The sequence below is a fragment of the Hyla sarda genome, chromosome 1, assembly GCF_029499605.1.
Source record: "Hyla sarda isolate aHylSar1 chromosome 1, aHylSar1.hap1, whole genome shotgun sequence".
Classification (NCBI taxonomy): Eukaryota; Metazoa; Chordata; class Amphibia; order Anura; family Hylidae; genus Hyla; species Hyla sarda.
The window spans coordinates 500,753,222-500,772,201 of record NC_079189.1 but is presented as its reverse complement, the minus strand read 5'-3'; the positions used below and the strand labels follow the sequence as shown (position 1 = coordinate 500,772,201).

General features: G+C 39.4%; 1 protein-coding gene across 2 annotated transcripts in view; it reads left to right on the top strand.

Moving 5' to 3' along the window:
• The window catches only part of MAN2A1 (mannosidase alpha class 2A member 1), a 163,620-nt gene extending 144,969 nt beyond the window's left edge, over positions 1–18,651 (top strand). Inside the window, exons 18-22 of one of the 2 annotated variants that reach the window (XM_056537485.1) lie at positions 4,447–4,588; positions 5,992–6,125; positions 11,468–11,662; positions 14,475–14,579; positions 16,650–18,651. In XM_056537485.1, coding sequence (XP_056393460.1) covers positions 4,447–4,588; positions 5,992–6,125; positions 11,468–11,662; positions 14,475–14,579; positions 16,650–16,802 — 729 coding nt within the window. In that variant the 3' untranslated portion in view covers positions 16,803–18,651. The remainder of the gene's footprint in view (positions 1–4,446; positions 4,589–5,991; positions 6,126–11,467; positions 11,663–14,474; positions 14,580–16,649) is intronic. The other variant, XM_056537484.1, reaches the window with a different exon arrangement.
• Positions 18,652–18,980: the final 329 nt, after the last annotated feature.

The following is an 18,980-nucleotide window of genomic DNA, read 5'->3' as shown; positions in this document are numbered from 1 at the left end:
CACAGGGGTGGCTGATTGTTACAGCGGTTTTGACAAACGCAAAAAAAACAAAACCCCACATGTGACCCCATTTCGGAAACGACACCCCTCACGGAATGTAATGAGGGGTGCAGTGAGAATTTACCCCCCACAGGTGTCTGACGGATCTTTGGAACAGTGGTCCATGATAATGAAAACTTGTACAGCCCACTGTTCCAAAGATCTGTCAGACACCAGTGGGGGGCAAATGCTCACTGTACCCCTTGTTACGTTCCTCAAGGGGTCTAGTTTCCAAAATAGTATGCCATGTGTGTTTTTTTTTGCTGTTCTGGCACCTTAGGGGCTTCCTAAATGCAACATGCTCCCCGAGCAAAATTTGCTCTCAAAAAGCCAAATATGACTCCTTCTCTTCTGAGCATTGTAGTTCGCCCATAGTGCACTTCAGGTCAACTTATGGGGTACCTACATACTCAGAAGAGATGGGGTTACAAATTTTGGGGAGTATTTTCTGCTATTAACCCTTGCAAAAAGGTGAAATTAGGGGGGAAACACACATTTTAGTGGAAATTTTTTTTTTTTTTTTTACATATGCAAAAGTCATGAAAACACCTGTGGGGTAATAAGGCTCACTTTATTCCTTATTACATTCCTCAAGGGGTCTAGTTTCCAAAATGGTATGCCATGTGGGTATTTTTTGCTGTTCTAGCACCATAGGGGCTTCCTAAATGCGACATGCCCCCCGAGCAAAATTCGCTCTCAAAAAGCCAAATATGACTCCTTCTCTTCTGAGCATTGTAGTTCGCCCATAGTGCACTTCAGGTCAACTTATGGGGTACCTACATACTCAGAAGAGATGGGGTTACAAATTTTGGGGAGTATTTTCTGCTATTAACCCTTGCAAAAAGGTGAAATTAGGGGGGAAACACACATTTTAGTGGAAATTTTTTTTTTTTTTTTTACATATGCAAAAGTCATGAAAACACCTGTGGGGTAATAAGGCTCACTTTATTCCTTATTACATTCCTCAAGGGGTCTAGTTTCCAAAATCGTATGCCATGTGGGTATTTTTTGCTGTTCTGGCACCATAGGGGCTTCCTAAATGCGACATGCCCCCCGAGCAAAATTTGCTCTCAAAAAGCCAAATATGACTCCTTCTCTTCTGAGCATTGTAGTTCACCCATAGTGCACTTCAGGTCAACTTATGGGGTACCTCCATACTCAGAAGAGAAGGGGTTACAAATATTGGGGGGTATTTCCTGCTATTAACCCTTGGAAAAATGTGAAATTTGGGGGGAAACACACATTTTCGTGAAAAAAAATAATTTTTTTTTACATATGCAAAAGTCGTGAAACACCTGTGGGGTATTAAGGCTCACTTTATTCCTTGTTACGTACCTCAAGGGGTCTAGTTTCCAAAATGGTATGCCATGTGAGGGTTTTTTGCTGTTCTGGCACCATAAGGGCTTCCTAAATGCAACATGCCCCCCAAAAACCATTTCAGAAAAACGTACTCTCCAAAATCCCCTTATCGCTCTTTCCCTTCGGAGCCCTCTACTGCGCCCGCCGAACACTTTACATAGACATATGAGGTATGTGCTTACTCGAGAGAAATTGGGCTACAAATATAAGTATACATTGTCTCCTTTTACCCCTTGTAAAAATGTAAAAATTGGGTCTACAAGAACATGCGAGTGTAAAAAATGAAGATTGTGAAACACCTAAAGGGTTAAAATGATGACTGAATGTCATTTTGAATACTTTGGGGGGTGCAGTTTTTATAATGGGGTCTTTTGTGGGGTATTTCTAATAAGAAGACCCTTCAAATCCACTTCAAACCTGAACTGGTCCCTGAAAAATAGTGAGTTTGAAAATTTTGTGAAAAATTGGAAAATTGCTGCTGAACTTTGACGCCCTCTGGTGTCTTCCAAAAGTAAAAACTCGTCACTTTTATGATGCAAATATAAAGTAGACATATTGTATATGTGAATAAAAAATTTTTTTATTTGTAATATACATTTTCCTTACAAGCAGAGAGCTTCAAAGTTAGAAAAATGCAAAATTTTCAAATTTTTCATCAAATTTTAGGATTTTTCACAAGGAAAGGATGCAAGTTACCACAAAAATTTACCACCATGTTAAAGTAGAATATGTCACGAAAAAACAATCTCGGAATCAGAATGATAACTAAAAGCATTCCAGAGTTATTAATGTTTAAAGTGACAGTGGTCAGATGTGCAAAAAACGCTCTGGTCCTTAAGGCCAAAATGGGCTTGGTCCTGAAGGGGTTAAGCAATGCAAATGTAATGGCGAGGACGTATAATGGAGAGGACGTGGTATATATGACTAGTATCCCTGTACAAAGAAGTATCTGAAAATTTAGATAACATCAGGTAATCACGTTCCTGAGACAGGCGATGCAGGCCCTGAACAGTGTGAACATAATTTAATAAACAATAATTTATGTAACCATAGAAATATGTGGCATGTGACATGTCACTGGTATCTATAAACTAGTAAATATGCACCTAGACACTTGAAGCATTACAAAATAATGGTGCGGACATATAATGGAGGGAACGTGGTAAAATTGACTAGTATCACCGTACAATGAAGTACCTAGAAATTAGATAACAAAATCACGTAATGATGTTCCTGAGACAGGCGATGCAGACCCTGAACTGTAGTGAAGCTAATCAATAAACAATTATTTATGTAACAATAGAAATATGTGGCATGAGACATGTAACTGGTAACTATAAACTAGGAAATATGCACCCAGACACTTGGAGCAATACAAATATAATGGCAAGGATGTACAATTGAGGGGACGTGGTAAGTATGACTAGTATCACTGTACAATGAAGTACCTGAAAATTAATAATAGTAATGAGCGATAATGGTGGAATTAATAAAGCTGTAATTAAAAATATACATAATGAGGGACATGTATCAATGTTTGCTTATGTATTCTTTTTTTTAGTAATTTTTTCCTTACTTTTTTTTTTGCTTATGTGTGACTTATTTATCAACTGGTTTCAGCCTGTTAATAATTTTCTTTCACGTAAGCAATTTTTTCTTTTTTACTTTGGTAGTAGCTTTTTCTGCTCCATGTTTGAGCTGGAGTAAATTTAGTCAATTTTTAACCCTGTTGCGACTTTTTTTTGCGCAGTTGCGACTGTCGCAGTTAATAAATACCTGACTACCCGTAGTCCATTTTAAAATTATTACTATGTAGTTAATTTTTGGAAAACTTGCTTTTCTCGCTTTCCAGTCAAAATATCGCACGAAAAATCGCGTAGTCGCAGTTGCGACAATTTTGCGACAATTATAGTAAAGAAAACCTGACTAAACCCGTTGATGTCCATAAATAAGACCTGAAAGGAAAATAATCTATACATAGTAAAACAAATGACAATTTACCAGATACTGTAAACAAATCTTTTACCAGCACAAGACAGCAACAATCAGCTGAAGCTAAGGAATCTCTTGCATCTGACTTGGATAATGCAGATAATGACTGACCACCAGGTTAGCTGACAGGACCTGAGACTCTGAGACAATATAAGTGCATGAGACCATGACTGACAGGCTTTGCTGCAAGATTACAAACTATCAGACCTACCTAAGCACAACTTAACCCCTTATGGCCATATGCTTATCCAACTAGCTCTGGATACCTGTAAACGAGCAACACAGATGAGTACATGCCTGTAACTGAAGAAAGCACTCTACAACACTGTTCTGTCATTAATACCTGTATTAGAGATAAACAGATCAGCCCCCGAACTGTCGATTCATCTTAAAACACCAGAGCCTATATTGCAGCCCAATACACAAATGGAGCTGAATGAACAAAGTGAAAGTGAAAGCCACGGTCAGAGATTAACTCACTGCAAACGTTCGGCTGACAGCAGCCCCGAGCCTTCTGGCTGTTCCCCTTACCTAGTAACCGCCCAGACCTTACTTTGTGAAGAGATGCTGGCACGCAAAGCCCACGTGTGAAGACGAGCATCCGGAAGGAAATCCAGCAGGAAATCCCAGACGACGTCAGAGACAGGAGCAGCAATGGCTGGATTTATGTGAGCAGTTGTCCCTCCCACAAATCCGGCTATCATTAGCCTTACACATATCAGCCAAAGAGGCAATAAATCTGTGATCACTGGGCCCCATAGCAGTTAAGAGGTAGCAGCCGACCCAGCAAACACACTTTGAATAGGTGATAAGTGCCGTTAGTGTGCCCCTTTATTTGTAAAGTTATTGTTTTCTACACATCTGTAAGAGATGGAAAAAATTTTAGGGATAGAGTTACGGTAGTCCCAGGTAACAATCACAAAGGAGTCTGGCATCTGGTATTCGAACATTTTATTAGTTAGAACTGGTTCTCACCACTTCTGACTTATGTATATTTGTTTGTTTTTGTTTGTTTTTTGAGTTTCTAATGTACAATTTCTGTTAAATGTTTGACAGATTCAACCAAGAAAAACGTTAAAAAAATTGCCTCTCCAAGCTAATGTATATCCAATGTCTACGATGGCTTACATTCAGGATAATGCGAGCAGATTAACATTGCACGCTGCACAGTCTCTGGGCATTGCCAGTTTGAGAAGTGGTGAGTTGATTATGCTCTTCTTGCATGCTTGACTCTTCTTTAACCTACCTGACCTTTTTGCAGCTACATTGTTTGCCTTCATGCAGAGTTGTTGGCTGAAGTAATTTCTGATTTAATTAAACTAAGAGCTGAATGTTCATCCATTGAAAGTGGATTTATAAAATGGCTTGGATTAGCAGCAGCGGGTCAGTAAACAAATAGATCTTTGGTCACTTGAATGGCAAAAAATTGAGCTCTTCTTATGATCTAGAAAATGTGTTAATTGGAAGTGTGCATCCCATTTTCTTTCTTTTCTCTCTTTTTTTTATTTTTTTTTTATTAATCTTCCTGTGAAAATTGTTTTTATTTTGAGCTTGAACAACTTTTATACATTTGTTCTGTGCTTACATAGTACCTGTCATGATCTTAATACATTTTTTAATGCTTCTCCTCCCCGCAAATTATCATAAACCACCTCCTGCCTTTATTTAATTATGTTGTATTTTTCTACCTTGATATCGATCTGTGCAGACTGGAAAGAGGCGTTCCCCAGCAGGAGGTGTGACATCTGAAGCCCTGCTGGGAGAGAACTTCCTTCCTCTCTCTGCTAAATACAGCCAAGAGCAGTTCCGTGTGAGATGGGCTGTGATTAGCTGAGGCCACCCCCCCCCCCCCCCCCCCCTCACCTCTCAGCCTTGAACTCTGCTTGTACACTCTATACACTGTGCTGAGCTGAGGTCTCACCTGCATTTTGTCACTTTTAGGGGTTAATTTAACAAATACAGTTATAAAAATGTTATTAAGTATATCAGGAAGGTATTTCAAATAGACTTATCTATAATGTATACATTTTTATCACTTATGACAGGTACTATTTAATTCTGTTAGCTCATCCAAAAGTAGTTCAAAATTCAAGTAAATGCAAAACAAAAAACATAATGTACAAGAAAAGTACAGATCATCCTTTGAATAACAAGCAATCATAGAGTTACCATAATGGCAAAATAATAAAGTTAACTTGCATCATCACATTCCAAACACCATAAAAAATGCAGTGTTTACTGTTGAGTGTGGCACTCATAGGGTTAAGTTGCCAGTATCAGAGGTTGGACAGCAATTCTTCCTTTTTAGCCAGATAATACTATATCACTAAACAAAGAGGCAGAGAGTCAATTTCCCCCTGCAACTGTTCCATCTAGTAGAATGAGGCATGTTTAAAGAGACGGAATAAATTGCTCTCTTTTTCTGATCCGCTTGCTTTTTCCCTTCTGTAGTAATTTAACAAATGGTCCAGTGATTATTAAGCCTGACATCTGTATCTGTTTTATAGAGAAAATGAAGGCAGTGTAATGTTAAAGTGCAACCTAAATGTAATGTTTCCAGACATTTGATTGTGTAAACCATTGCCTCATTTTACACCCAAGGTCAGTTAGAAGTTTTCATGGACCGTCGACTGATGCAGGATGATAACCGTGGTCTTGGGCAAGGTCTTCAAGATAACAAAATCACGTTTAATTTATTCCGACTTCTTTTAGAAAAGAGGATGGAAGTAGATGAGGTATGTTAAATTCATGGTCAAAATCGCACTCTTATCAGCAGAATTGCCTTGTAATGCTGTCAGCAGCAAAATGTGCAGTGGTAATGGCAAGACTGAAGCGTGCGCACACCGTCATTTCACTCACCATCTGGTGACAAGCATGTGCCCAGTTTTCTTTAGTGATTTCCATGAATAACATTAATCATGGTCTTTCCCTCTGTGCTTGCTAGTTACATAATAACTTTTGATAATCTGGCACTCTCCTCACCTGGAGGGTTAACCTTTGACCACCGCTTCCTGTTTTTTATCAACCTGCTGTCACATTCAGATAATATATATGGCTTATTGCTTGCTATGATGATACATAATACCAACAGTGTATCTATTGGATGCATTGAATGTTGATAAGCTTTGTAGCTCTCCAAACCTGACTATTAAAAATGAATGGAAGCAGGTATATGGTTTATAGTGTGTTATGTAGCATTCAGGTAGAGGGAGATAGAAGTACATCGCTCGGCAGGACTCAACATGATTGTGTCCGTTTTCTTACTACACTTTTTGTTAGCTTCCTGCTATGTGTTGAGCATTTGTTATACTTGTATTTTCTGTATGTTCTCACATTCTGCTTGCAGAGAATTAAATGTCAGCTTGACATGATTATAATAACTACATGCCACCTTGAAGTATATATACACTGATCAGCTGTAATGCTAAAACCACTGTCAGGTGGAGTGAATAAACATTGATTATCTTGTGACAGTGACACCTGTCAAGGGTTGGGATATATTAGGCAGCAGGGGAACAGTTTGATCTAGAAGTTGGCATCCAAGGTTCTTTGAAGCTTGTGGGGAGCAAAAGCTAGCTGGGCTGGTCTGTCCCACAGAAAAGCTACTGTAGCACAAATTACTGAAAAAGTTAATGCTGGCTGTGATAGAGTCCAGATCATACAGAGCAGTTCCATACACAGCAAGCTGTTATGCAACATCGTACACTGGTCATTATTGTCTGTCCACTGCCAAAAGTGCCTACAATGTGAATATTAGACCATGACACATTAGAAGGTAGCTTGGCCGTTTTGTTTTACAACATGTCGACAGTCATGGTGCATGTTCATAATTTACTTGGGGATGAAATGGCACAAGGATCGGATGAAAGTTATTCTGTGGCCAGGGTTCTACTGGGAAGATTTGGGTTCTGTAATTTATGTCAATCTGACTTGTTTCACCTACCTTAAAGTTAAAGGAGTACTATGGTGCATGACAACTTATCCCCTCTCCAAAATTATAGGGAATAAGTGTCTGATCGCGGGGGATCTGACCACTGGGACCCCCTGCAATCTTCTCCACTGCACACCGGCTCTCCCCAGGGATGGAGCAGGTCAACCCCTGCATAAAGCAGCTGCAGACATGCCCCCTCCGTGTATCTCTGTGGAAAAGCCGGAAATACACAGTTGTATCTCTGGCTCCCCCATAGGGATACTTGGACGGGGCGTGTCAGCCGCTTCGTCACATGGGGGTCCCAGCGCTCAGACCCCTTATGATCAGACACTTATCCCCTATAGTTTGGATTGGGGATAAATTATTATGCACCACATTACTCCTTTAACCTCTCGATGGCAGTATTAAATGGAGAATGCATCTTGCTGAACTGCAGAAATTGTTTAAGAATAGATTGAGGGCCATGATAAGTAGTTCAAAGTGTTTACTTGACCTCCAAATTCTCCAGATCTCAAACTAATTGAAAACCAGTCTGATCCATGGAGACCATCCTTACAATTTAGACCAAGTTCACATTGCCCTTTGCATCCATCCCGTTCAGGGTCAGTTCGTCGAAGCCCGACCGCAATGTTAAGGCTACATTAGATCTAAAGGACCTATTTCTTAGGCTTCTTTCACATTGCTGTCGGGTTCTACTATATGGGCCGCAATTGGCAATTTTGTCCAAATAATGGCAGTTTTTCTTCTAGAAAACTATGGGGTCCGTCTGGACCGTGCTGTGTCTGTTCTTCTCTGACCCTTTTCAGGGTCCATTCTGCGTAAAGAGCCCAATGTGAACTTGGCTTTAGTACCAGATACCACAGGACTCATTTAGAGATCCTGTGGGGTCCATGTCTTGACTACAAACAGTATAACGCAAATGGTTTTAACCCCTTAAAGACTCAGCCCATTTGGACCTTAAGGACTAAGACAATTTTATTTTTACGTTTTCCTTTTTTCCTCCTCCCCTTCAAAAAATCATAACTCTTTTATATTTTCATCCACAGACTAGTATGAGGGCTTGTTTTTTGCGCGACCAGTTGTCCGTTGTAATGCCATCACTCACTTTACCATAAAATGTATGGCGCAACCAAAAAAATACTATGTGTGGGGAAATTCAAAAGAAAACCGCAATTTAGCAAATTTTGGAAAGTTTTGTTTTCACGCCGTACAATTTATGGTAAAAATTACATGTTTTTTATTCTCTGGGTCAATACGATTAAATGATACCCATGATTATACACTTTTCTATTACTGTTGCGCTTAAAAAAAATCGCTAACTTTTTAACCAAATTAGTATGTTTAAAATCCCCCTATTTTGAAGACCTATAACTTTTTCATTTTTCCGTATAAGCAGTGGTATGAGGGCTCATTTTTTGCGCCGTGATGTGTACTTTTTATTAATACCATATTTGCTTATACAAAACTTTAATAAATTTTTTATAAATTTTTTTGGGAATAAAATGTTATAAAAAAGCAGCTATTTTGGATTTATTTTTTTCTTTGCGTTCATGCTGTTCACCGTACGGGATCATTTACATTTTATTTTAATAGTTCGAATGTTTACGCACGCGGCGATACCAAATATGTATATAAAATAATTTTTTTACACTGGTTGGGGGTAAAATAGGGAAAATGGGACAATATACGTTTTTATTAAGGGAGGGGGTTTTTCAAATTTTTTACTTTATTTATTTACTTTTATTTTTACACTCTTATAGTCCCCAAAGGGGACTATTTATAGCAACCATTCGATTGCTAATGCTGTTCAGTGCTATGTATAGGACACAGCACTGATCAGCATTATCGGTCATCTTCTGCTCTGGTCTGCGGGAAGGCAGATCAGAGCAGAAGACTCCCGGAAGGCAGCGGAGCCAGGTGAGGGGACCTCTGTCTGCCGTGCAGGATGATCAGATCGCCGCGGCAGCGCTGCGAGCGATCCGATCATCCTCTTAAGTGACCGCGATGCTGCAGATGCCGTGATCTGTATTGATCACGGCATCTTAGGGGTTAATGGCGGATATCCGCGGGATTGCGGGTGTCCGCCATTACCGGCGGGTCCCTGGATGCAGTCCCTGGGACCTGCCGCGCATGATGCCGGCATCGCTCCGATGCCCGCGGTTATTCTCAGGACGTAAATGTACGTCCTGGTGCGTTAAGTACCACATCACCAGGACGTACATTTACGTCCTGCGTCGTTAAGGGGTTAATGTTACAGCAGATCAGTGTTTCTTTTGTGTAATTCTGTTAAAACAATCATATGTTGGCTTTGTATCCCTTCCTATGTTTATTAGGCTGAAGAGTAACATTTTATGTTATATTATTTTACCCATTTGAATCCAAAGTGAATGGGAATAAAGCCCTTTGAAGGGATAAGAATAATGGAAAGTTTTAAAGAATATGTTCACTCTTGAACATATTCGTTAAAATATGAATATCTTCTCTTTGTCTTTTCCAATCTTTCTCTTGTGATTTGTTTCCAGGCAAGTGTAGTCTTTACACAATGTTGGAATAAACAATGATTTCCTTGTAGGAGCTTAGGTAAATGGTTAGGAGTGTCAGCATACTTACTGTATCCAATAGCTTTCAGACCACACTGGGTGCTTTTTCAAGAAGGTATACACAACAATGGAATCAATGATCACATAAGCCAAATATATTAAAGTGGTTCTCCCATCTCATTAAGTTATCTCCTATCCAAATAATTACAAGCAGATTGGTGGGGACCCGACCACCGGGACCCCCACCGATCTTGAGAACAGGGACATAATTGTCCCAAAATTTGGTATGGACAGTGCCTGCGCTGCCACTGCTTTATTTATTGTCTATGGGGCGGCGAAACACTGCTGAGTCCTGAACTCAGGAATGTCCAGTGTTTTCAAATAGAATGAATGGAGCATGTGCGGTCCCACCAATTATTCTGTTCAGTTATGTCCCTGTTGTGATCGGCTGGGGTCCCAGCGCTTGGACCCGCCCCCCCACTGATCTGCTGGTTATCTTTACAGGATGGGAAAAAACCTTATAAATCTAAAAACTACAAATTGAACCTCATGGTCTTTTTTTTTTTTTTCCAGACATTGGGGAGATTGATCAAAACCTGCCCAGAGGAAAAGTTGCCCAGTTGCCCATAGCAATCAGATCGCTTCTTTAAAGGGGTATTCCAGGCCAAAACTTTTTTTATATATTAACTGGCTCCGGAAAGTTAAACAGATTTGTAAATTACTTCTATTAAAAAATCCAATAGTTATTAGCTTCTGAAGTTGAGTTGTTGTTTTCTGTCTAACTGCTCTCTGATAACACGTCCCGGGAGCTGTGCAGTTCCTATGGGGATATTCTCCCATCATGCACAGCTCCCGGGACGTGACATCATCATTGAGCAGTTAGACAGAAAACTTCAGAAGCTAATAACTATTGGAAGGATTAAGATTTTTTTTATAGAAGTAATTTACAAATCTGTTTAACTTTCCAGAGCCAATTGATATAGATTTATATATAGATAGATAAAGATAGATATAGATATAGATAGATAAAGATAGAGATAGATAAAGATAGATATAGATAAAGATAGATATAGATAAAGATAGCTATAGATAAAGATAGCTATAGATAAAGATAGCTATAGATAAAGATAGCTATAGATAAAGATAGATAGCTATAGATATATAGATAGCTATAGATATATAGATGTGTGTGTGTGTGTGTGTGTGTGTGTATATATATATATATATATATATATATATATATATATATATATTAATATATATATATAGAGAGAGAGAGATAAAGAGATAAAAAAAGGTTTTGCCTGGGATACCCCTTTAATTTTCAGAGGCCTTTTCAAAAAATGAAGAAGCAATCTGATTGGTTGCTATGGGCAACTCAGCAACTTTTCCTCTGGACATGTTTTAATAAATCTCCCCCATTGAGTGCAAAAATAGCTACTACTTTTCTAAACATTTGAGCATGCACCCCATCATCTGATAGAGGATGATCTATATAGAAATATTCACCTGAAAGAAGATCTGGCAGGAGAGTGGTCTATAAAGTGATAGAAAACATAAAGGGTATGTTCATCCGATGTATTTATGTCTTTGTTTTCTCCAATAGGGTGAAGAAAAGAAGTCTGTCAGTTATCCATCTTTATTAAGTCACGTCACGTCCTCTTTCTTAAACCATCCTGTAATCTCTATGGCCGTATTGGCTGATACTGGTGCTCCTCCACTACTAGATGCCTTTTCTCCGCTGCAGTCTTCAATGCCTTGTGATGTGCACTTTGTCAATTTGCGGACAATTCAGGCCAAGGTATGCTGCCTCATCTCTCCTAAACCTCTAAGACTATGTTCACATTTGCAAAGGTGGACCCATTAGCAGCGTCCTCTGTTTAAAGTAGAAAGAATAGCACTGCATCCATTATTATGCCTCCAATGAAAATGATGGACCCCACTTTTTCCATTTACTTTGCCCTTATATTATTTCCTTTATTTGTATTTGGGATTTATATGTATATCCCAGGCAGGTTTACAATCCTGCAAATTTACCAACAACATCCGCTGGATGTTTTTTCCAAACACCTACTACTCTTTCTGTAAAATAATCTTTTCTCATGTTGCTTCCATATTTGTCACATTAATTCATATGTATGTTTTGTGACAAGTTAATAGCTACAGTGTATGTGGAGAGTTTAAGTATATTCTTTACAGTACACCTAGAGCCTGGAACTAGAACATTTTTTTTTGGGAGGGGGGTGAGAGGTCAGTCAAATTTATCTGCAATTGTTCACCATTTTGGTAAGTTTTAATACTTTCAGGGAAATGAAAATATAATTCTGTCCATAAATTAGAATGATAGGTCACTTTTTCTACCAGCGTATAACACGCTACCAACAGTGTACTTAATAAATCCGAGGCAGCAATCCGGGATAATGTTATGCATCCACATGGGGCTACCAGTCATGATTTTTGTGCAGGATATGCTTCAAAAAGTGCCATGCCACAATATCTTTTCGTGGTGGAAATTTGAAATCTCTTAAAATGCCACACCTTATGAAGTACAGTATGTATTCTTATAGGGGTATTCCGGCCTTATACATCTTATCCCCTATCCAAAGGATCACAGGGGTCCTGCCACTGGGACCCCCATGATCTCGGTGCAGCCCCTGGCATTCCGTGCCAGACTCCCTCTAAGACATGAAGTCACACCACACCCCCTCCATTCATGCCGTCACAAGGGGACGTGGCTGTGACATCTCCAATTTGGAGGCAGCGCCAGGGGTTGCACAGAGATTGCTGGGGGTCCCAGTGGCGGGACCCTTGTGATCAGACATCTTAACCCCTATCATCATTTGGATAGGGCATAAGATGTATAAGGCCGGAATGCCCCTTTAATCAGTGAAAGTTGGATGTCCTCATGCAATAGGGGGTCAGAATCCATGTGCGCATTACTCCGTATGGCAGTAGTGTAGTTCAGAGGGACTAAAAATAACAATACCATGTCATATTTACAACAAGCTAACCGGCTTTACTTATGGCTCCAGCTTTAAACAGGATTTTGTTGACATCTATAAAAATAAGCTTTTTTGTAATTACAATATATTTACATTCTATCCCCTTGACGGAACAGTTTCCTTTTGGCTGGGAAGTCTCCAGAGTAAAAAAAAAAAGTTAGCATTTCCTTTTTGCCCATAGGGAGTTTCACATACAATTCCCTTCTTTTTACAAAGAATTTAGAATAGCTACAGGTCTGAATGCATCAGAATAAAGGTAGACTATCTGAGCTTCTAGGGCTTCTTTTTTTCCCCAAACAAACTCGCTTGGTATATAATCTGAATCCTTTCACTTAGGGCAGGTTAGTTGCAGAATTACTACCCCTAAAGATCTGCAGCATGGGCATGGCTTGGAGCCACCACCATTTAAATTAATGGGACAATGGTAGAGATTTCTGCAACAGACCTGCTGCTTGAAAAATAGCGTAGTGACCCCGCAGGAACCACTGTCCTGTTTCCAGTAGTAACATATTTTGTGAAATAGAGAAAACATGGAAAGTTTACCTTTTTCTAACAAATTGCAGAGCTTTTTGCATGTGTTTATTATCAGGGCAGTAAGAGAGTTATATGACAGCATGATGTTTCGTGTGTTGAAAACATAAATATATAATTTTATTTATGAGAATTCCTTTTAATCACCTAAGTTCCTTGAGTATTTTTTTTTTTACAAACCTATCTCCCTCATTCACAGCAAAAGCTTTATTAGGACCCTGCTGTAAGTGACTCTGGACCATGTCATGCTAAAATGTGGTTTCACCTACACACTGAATGTGGACCTAAAGATGTTAAAGGGGTAATCCAGGAAAAAACTTTTTTTTTATATATCAACTGGCTCCAGAAAGTTAAACAGATTTGTAAATTACTTCTATTAAAAAATCTTAATCCTTTCAGTACTTATGATCTGCTGAAGTTGAGTTGTTCTTTTTTGTCTAAGTGCTCTCTGATGACACGTGTCTCGGGAAACGCCCAGTTTAAAAGCAAATCCCCATAGCAAAAACTCAACTTCAGCAGCTGATAATTATTGAAAGGATTAACATTTTTTAATAGAAGTAATTTACTAATCGGTTTAACTTTCTGGTGCCTGTTGATATAAAAAAAAAAAAGTTTTTTTCCTGGAATACCAATTTAAGCCACCATGGGGAGTGGTAGATCAGGGGTTGTGTGGGTGTCATGTGTTCCTTGAATGTTGGCTGCAGCTCTAGGAGAATTATTAGAATGTCTCCTTTATCTTTTCTGCACGTATGAGAAGTTCACCTCAACATTAGGCTAGAAGTGCAACGTTGTCTCTACATTGAACAACGACTGTATAGTTTGAGGCTAGAGCAATCCTAAAAGCCTAAGATACAGTACACGTATGTCAACTGCTTTCAGCTAACTGTAGACGTTCTTTCCCTGGACTGAGGCCACAGTAGGCTCATATTTATATCCTTGTTCCTGAAACACCGTTTTGAGTTTCTGGCTTAACATAACCATTTTCTTGCATAGTTTGTCACTTCCTTTTATTTTCTCTTACTACATTAAATCATGTGGTCAAAAAAATTTTCATATTAATTTCTTGTTTTGGTTTTAAAGGTGGGACCTTCAGAAGAGGCAGCTCTCATTCTTCACAGAAAAGGATTCGACTGCAAGTTTGCAAATAAAGACCTTGGGCTATACTGTTCTATATCTCAGGGAAAGGTATAGTAATAGTGAAATAAATGAGCATGTTGTCTTTATTTTACATGAACGTATGTTAAGCTTATTGCTGCCATATGTGAGTATTTCAGCTGTTGAAGTTTGAATGATGCCCTTTCAGGCATAGCCAGGCCCAGTATTTTGAGTTTGGTAGATCAAGATGAGCTGAAATCTGCAGATTACCTAAATATTATGTTTTTTTTTCTGGGTTTATGCTTATAAGGGGCTGTCATCTGAGAGACTTATATATGGTCCTTCCTCCGGGGTAGGACAGAAAACCTTTTCCTATGCAGTAGCGTCTAGAAGGGACAGTTTATTAACAGTCAGGAGAAGTAACAATAAATAACTCTGATATAAAGTCTGAAAGTCATACATGGAAGCTGAAAACAAATTTGCTGGATTCAACCCATAAATTTAATATCTGTAGGTGGGAAAACATTTGTAAAACTGATGTCTACGCATTATTTTATTTATGTACTGTGTAGGAGATGTTGTAGTGAATTCTGATAGAAAATTACCTGAACAGAAAAGTATTAGATACTACATACTTTTCAGTAAAGGCATCAAATATCCATTATATTATGGTGCACATGTTTATGATGCAACCATCATTGATTTACACATATCACATTCAGGTGGTCAGTGTGAATGTTAGTGGGCACAACAGGACGGATCAATCTTTTTTTGTTTAGGATCAGTTTGGGTTTTCCTGCTCAGGGTGAATGTATTGATTTATAAGGAAAAGGAAATTCCAAAACCTCTGAAACTCTGTGGCACAACTCTAATGTAGGTAACAGATGGCAATATGATAAGAGAGCTGCTGCACCCCGACCCAATCTTACTCCTTTGAGGAGTGGATAGATGTCAGAGGGGTAGAAGCAAACAAGTAAAAATCTGTCTTGAAGGCGCTGCTCCGTAATGAGACAATTAGGACTCCAGGCAAGCACAGGACACAACATAAATTTTATTCTGTAGAATATGGATGACTTGTTCCGTTGTCCTGTGCTTGCCTGGAGTCCTAATTGTCTCACTACTAAGTAGCGCCTCCAAGACCGCTTTTTGCTTATTTGCTTCTACCCCTTAGAATCAAAAGGAGTTCATTCATCCTTTAGTTATTCTAAAGGCATATATACACATCAGCCAAACCCTGGGATTTCGGTGAGACCAATAGATCATCTAATGTGTATGGGGTTGTCTTGACTCTTCCCTGTAACAGCAGATGTCAACTAAGCTATGTTCTCACTGGGAATAAGCCATCACCAGTGGTGTTTGGCAGTGACTTAGTGCCCTACAGTTGAGAACATGTGAACATTTGCCAAATAAAGCTTTTGGCCAACAACTTTTTTTAAGATGTATTGTCACCTTTTTTTGGAAAGGACATAGTGTTTTCCCAAATGTTATCCCCAGTTATCAGACATACAGCTCCCCCTTCTGAGTGATGTAATAATTACTTCTGACCAGCCCCTCCAGCCTACATCGCCATCTTCCTGTTATATACGCGTGTGTGTGTGTGTGTCGCATTGGTAAGCACAAGGCAACATACTGTAAACGCATCTCATTGTTCAATTTACACAGGCAGAGGACCAGGCAGGCAATGAATACAGCTTTTGCAGACTTCCTGTGTAGAGCTATGTCCTGCAGCACTTTAGTCTTGGTGGGGAACTGGCAGAATTGCAATGGGAGAAAGAGCTGAGGGAAACCATAGCATCCTGAGAATTGTAGTACTGAGCAACTGCTCAACCAGGAAGCACAGTCATTACCAGACAATAGAAGAAACCCACAGACAAAACAAATAGATTGTTGGTGGTTTTAGAGCTGGGGCAGACAGGTTATAAATGTTTTATGCTTCCCTTTATGGAAGTGAATTGAGCCAGTGGGTACACCACCAACATTTATAGCCTTTTACAGAGATGTTATCACTGGTAGAGTGGGCACTGTGACCTCACCATTGGCTAGTGTGGTTTGTTCTGGTAAAGATGTGGGTGTTTAAGAACTTTGACACCCAGCTAATGTGAACATGGAGTATGAAATGCTTAGCATTTAACTTTTTCTTTCTTTTTTTATTGTTTATAGATCCAAGTTCATGGCCTTTTTGATGGATTCAAAGTTGAGAGCCTAAAATCATCCACATTATCCTTAATGTACTCCCCCTCAGACGCTCAGAACTTAAGTACAATCAACATGAGCCCCATGGACATTAGCACATTCAGAATAAAACTGAGATGAACTTTGCTACATGTGATTGCTACATTTCCTGTGTTTTTACATGCAATAAAGAAGCACATTGTTACACCAACTTCTGGACACTGTGAGAATTTGCTTTCAGCATTTTCTATTGACAACACCTCCAATGGAAGCCATGCTCCTTCATCTTCCATACAGTAGAATTTGAGTAAAGCATCATTTCTGTATTCTCAGGTTTTATGGATTAATAATTTGCTTTCTTGTCTAATTTATGAATCCACTACTGCAATTGAAGAAAAATGCTTCACAAAATTTGTGTTCCTTAGTAAGCTCTTGATTTGAATCTGGTGCCAAATACCAATGATTGATCAATTGAGGGGCTTATTCAGCATGAAAAGTGGAAATGATCTGAAACCTGCAGCAACTGCGGTTGTCAGTCCGGGATTAGTCTGACTTCATTGGTTGTCAGGACTTGCAGCTCCTTTTTACTATTTGGTATTGTAGCTATTGTAAGCCTCAAACTTTTTTTTTATGTTCTAACTTGAATAATCTGAATTAATGGAAAAAGAACATATGATACACAATGAAACCTTATTGTTTCCATGGTCGAAAGGTAAAAAAGAAAACTTTGTTTTGACTTCTTGGGTTCTTTTTTTGTCTTTTTCCTGCTTTTGTTATAGCTGCTGCTATGTTGTATATAAACTATATAGGCCCCCTGCTCATTTGGTAGAGTAACTTGCTACCACTTATATCCTGGAGACAGGATCAGGCATGCACCATATAGGATCCAACTGAAATCTGTGGGACCTGCCAGCAAAATTGTAAGTGTAGTGCCACATTGGTCTGTCACATTATCTGCATACAGCATGTTATAGACTAGCCGGAGCTTAGCAGAGTGCTACATAGTTTTGCTGGGAAAGAATTAATTTGGCATATAATATATTGACTTTAAAGGGGTTTGTCCAGAAATGGCAACAAGCTGTGTATGGTTTCAAAAAAATTCTATTAAAGCAACTTACTAATATAATGTTATAAGCCAGTGTGCAGAGATCTTCCATATCAGCTGTACTCTCACACTTGTAAGCTGTATCCATCCCTTCACCCCCTACTACTCCTTAGATTTGACTCATTAGGTAAAGCAGCAAGAAGTCCTTCTCAGTCAGTAATTTCCATCACAATGTAATCCCTGCTGCCTTATCTAATGTGTCATAAATCTAATGAACAGTAACACAATCTCCCCACCTCCCTTCAAATAACTGGTTTTGTCTAGTGTTGACAGGAGGAGGGACTGAGGCTCTCTGCATTTAAAGCCTGTAACATAGGTTGTTTCTTTTGCTTGGAAAACCCTTTAATTCCCTGGTCTTTCTGAGATTATGGTTCCAAAAGGTGGTCTACGGGACAAACCTTAAAGGGTTGTCCAGCACGTAAATAAAATGGCAGCTTTCCTTCAGAGACAGTGCTACAAAGATCACTGAACTGCAGCACTATGCAATTCATTGACTGGCGTGGTGCTGTTTTTGATTCTGAACAACCACTTTAATTTTGCATACCTGGAAAACTCACTCATTTAATGCAACTGCTCTCTGGAATGTGACAGATCCGGTATAAAATAGTTGTTGTTAAATCATGATTACCCACCTTAAAGGGGTACTCCGGCCCTAAGTCATCTTATCCCCTATCCAAAGGATAGGGGATAAGATATCTGATCATGGGGGGTCCCGCCGCTGGGGACCCCCGCTATCTTGCATACAGCACCCACCTCTGAGGCAAAATGGCACAAGGGGGCGGAGTCGTGACATGATACTCCGGCCCCGTAGTCATTACCCGGCAGATTCCAAGGCTGCAGCGCTGCGTGCAGCTCCCAGAGGTGAGTGCTGCATGCGAGAAAGCGAGGGTCCCCAGCGGCGGGATCCCTGCGATCAGACATCTTATCCCCTATCCTTTGGATAGGGGATAAGATGTCTTAGGGCCGGAGTACCCCTAACATAAGTTTATACATGGTTACATGTCTCCTGCAGGCACTATGTACCAAAATATTCTGTTAAATGATATTTTTATGATGTGATTTTCCTTACATGCAGATAATGTGCTTCAAGTGTCTATTTTCCATTTACGTTCCATTGAGTTTACAGACTCATTTGGTTAGCTGTCCAGATATGATGTTTTATTTACATGTCACTTTGGGTTACGTGCAATTATTCCATTGCTTTTCAACATGGA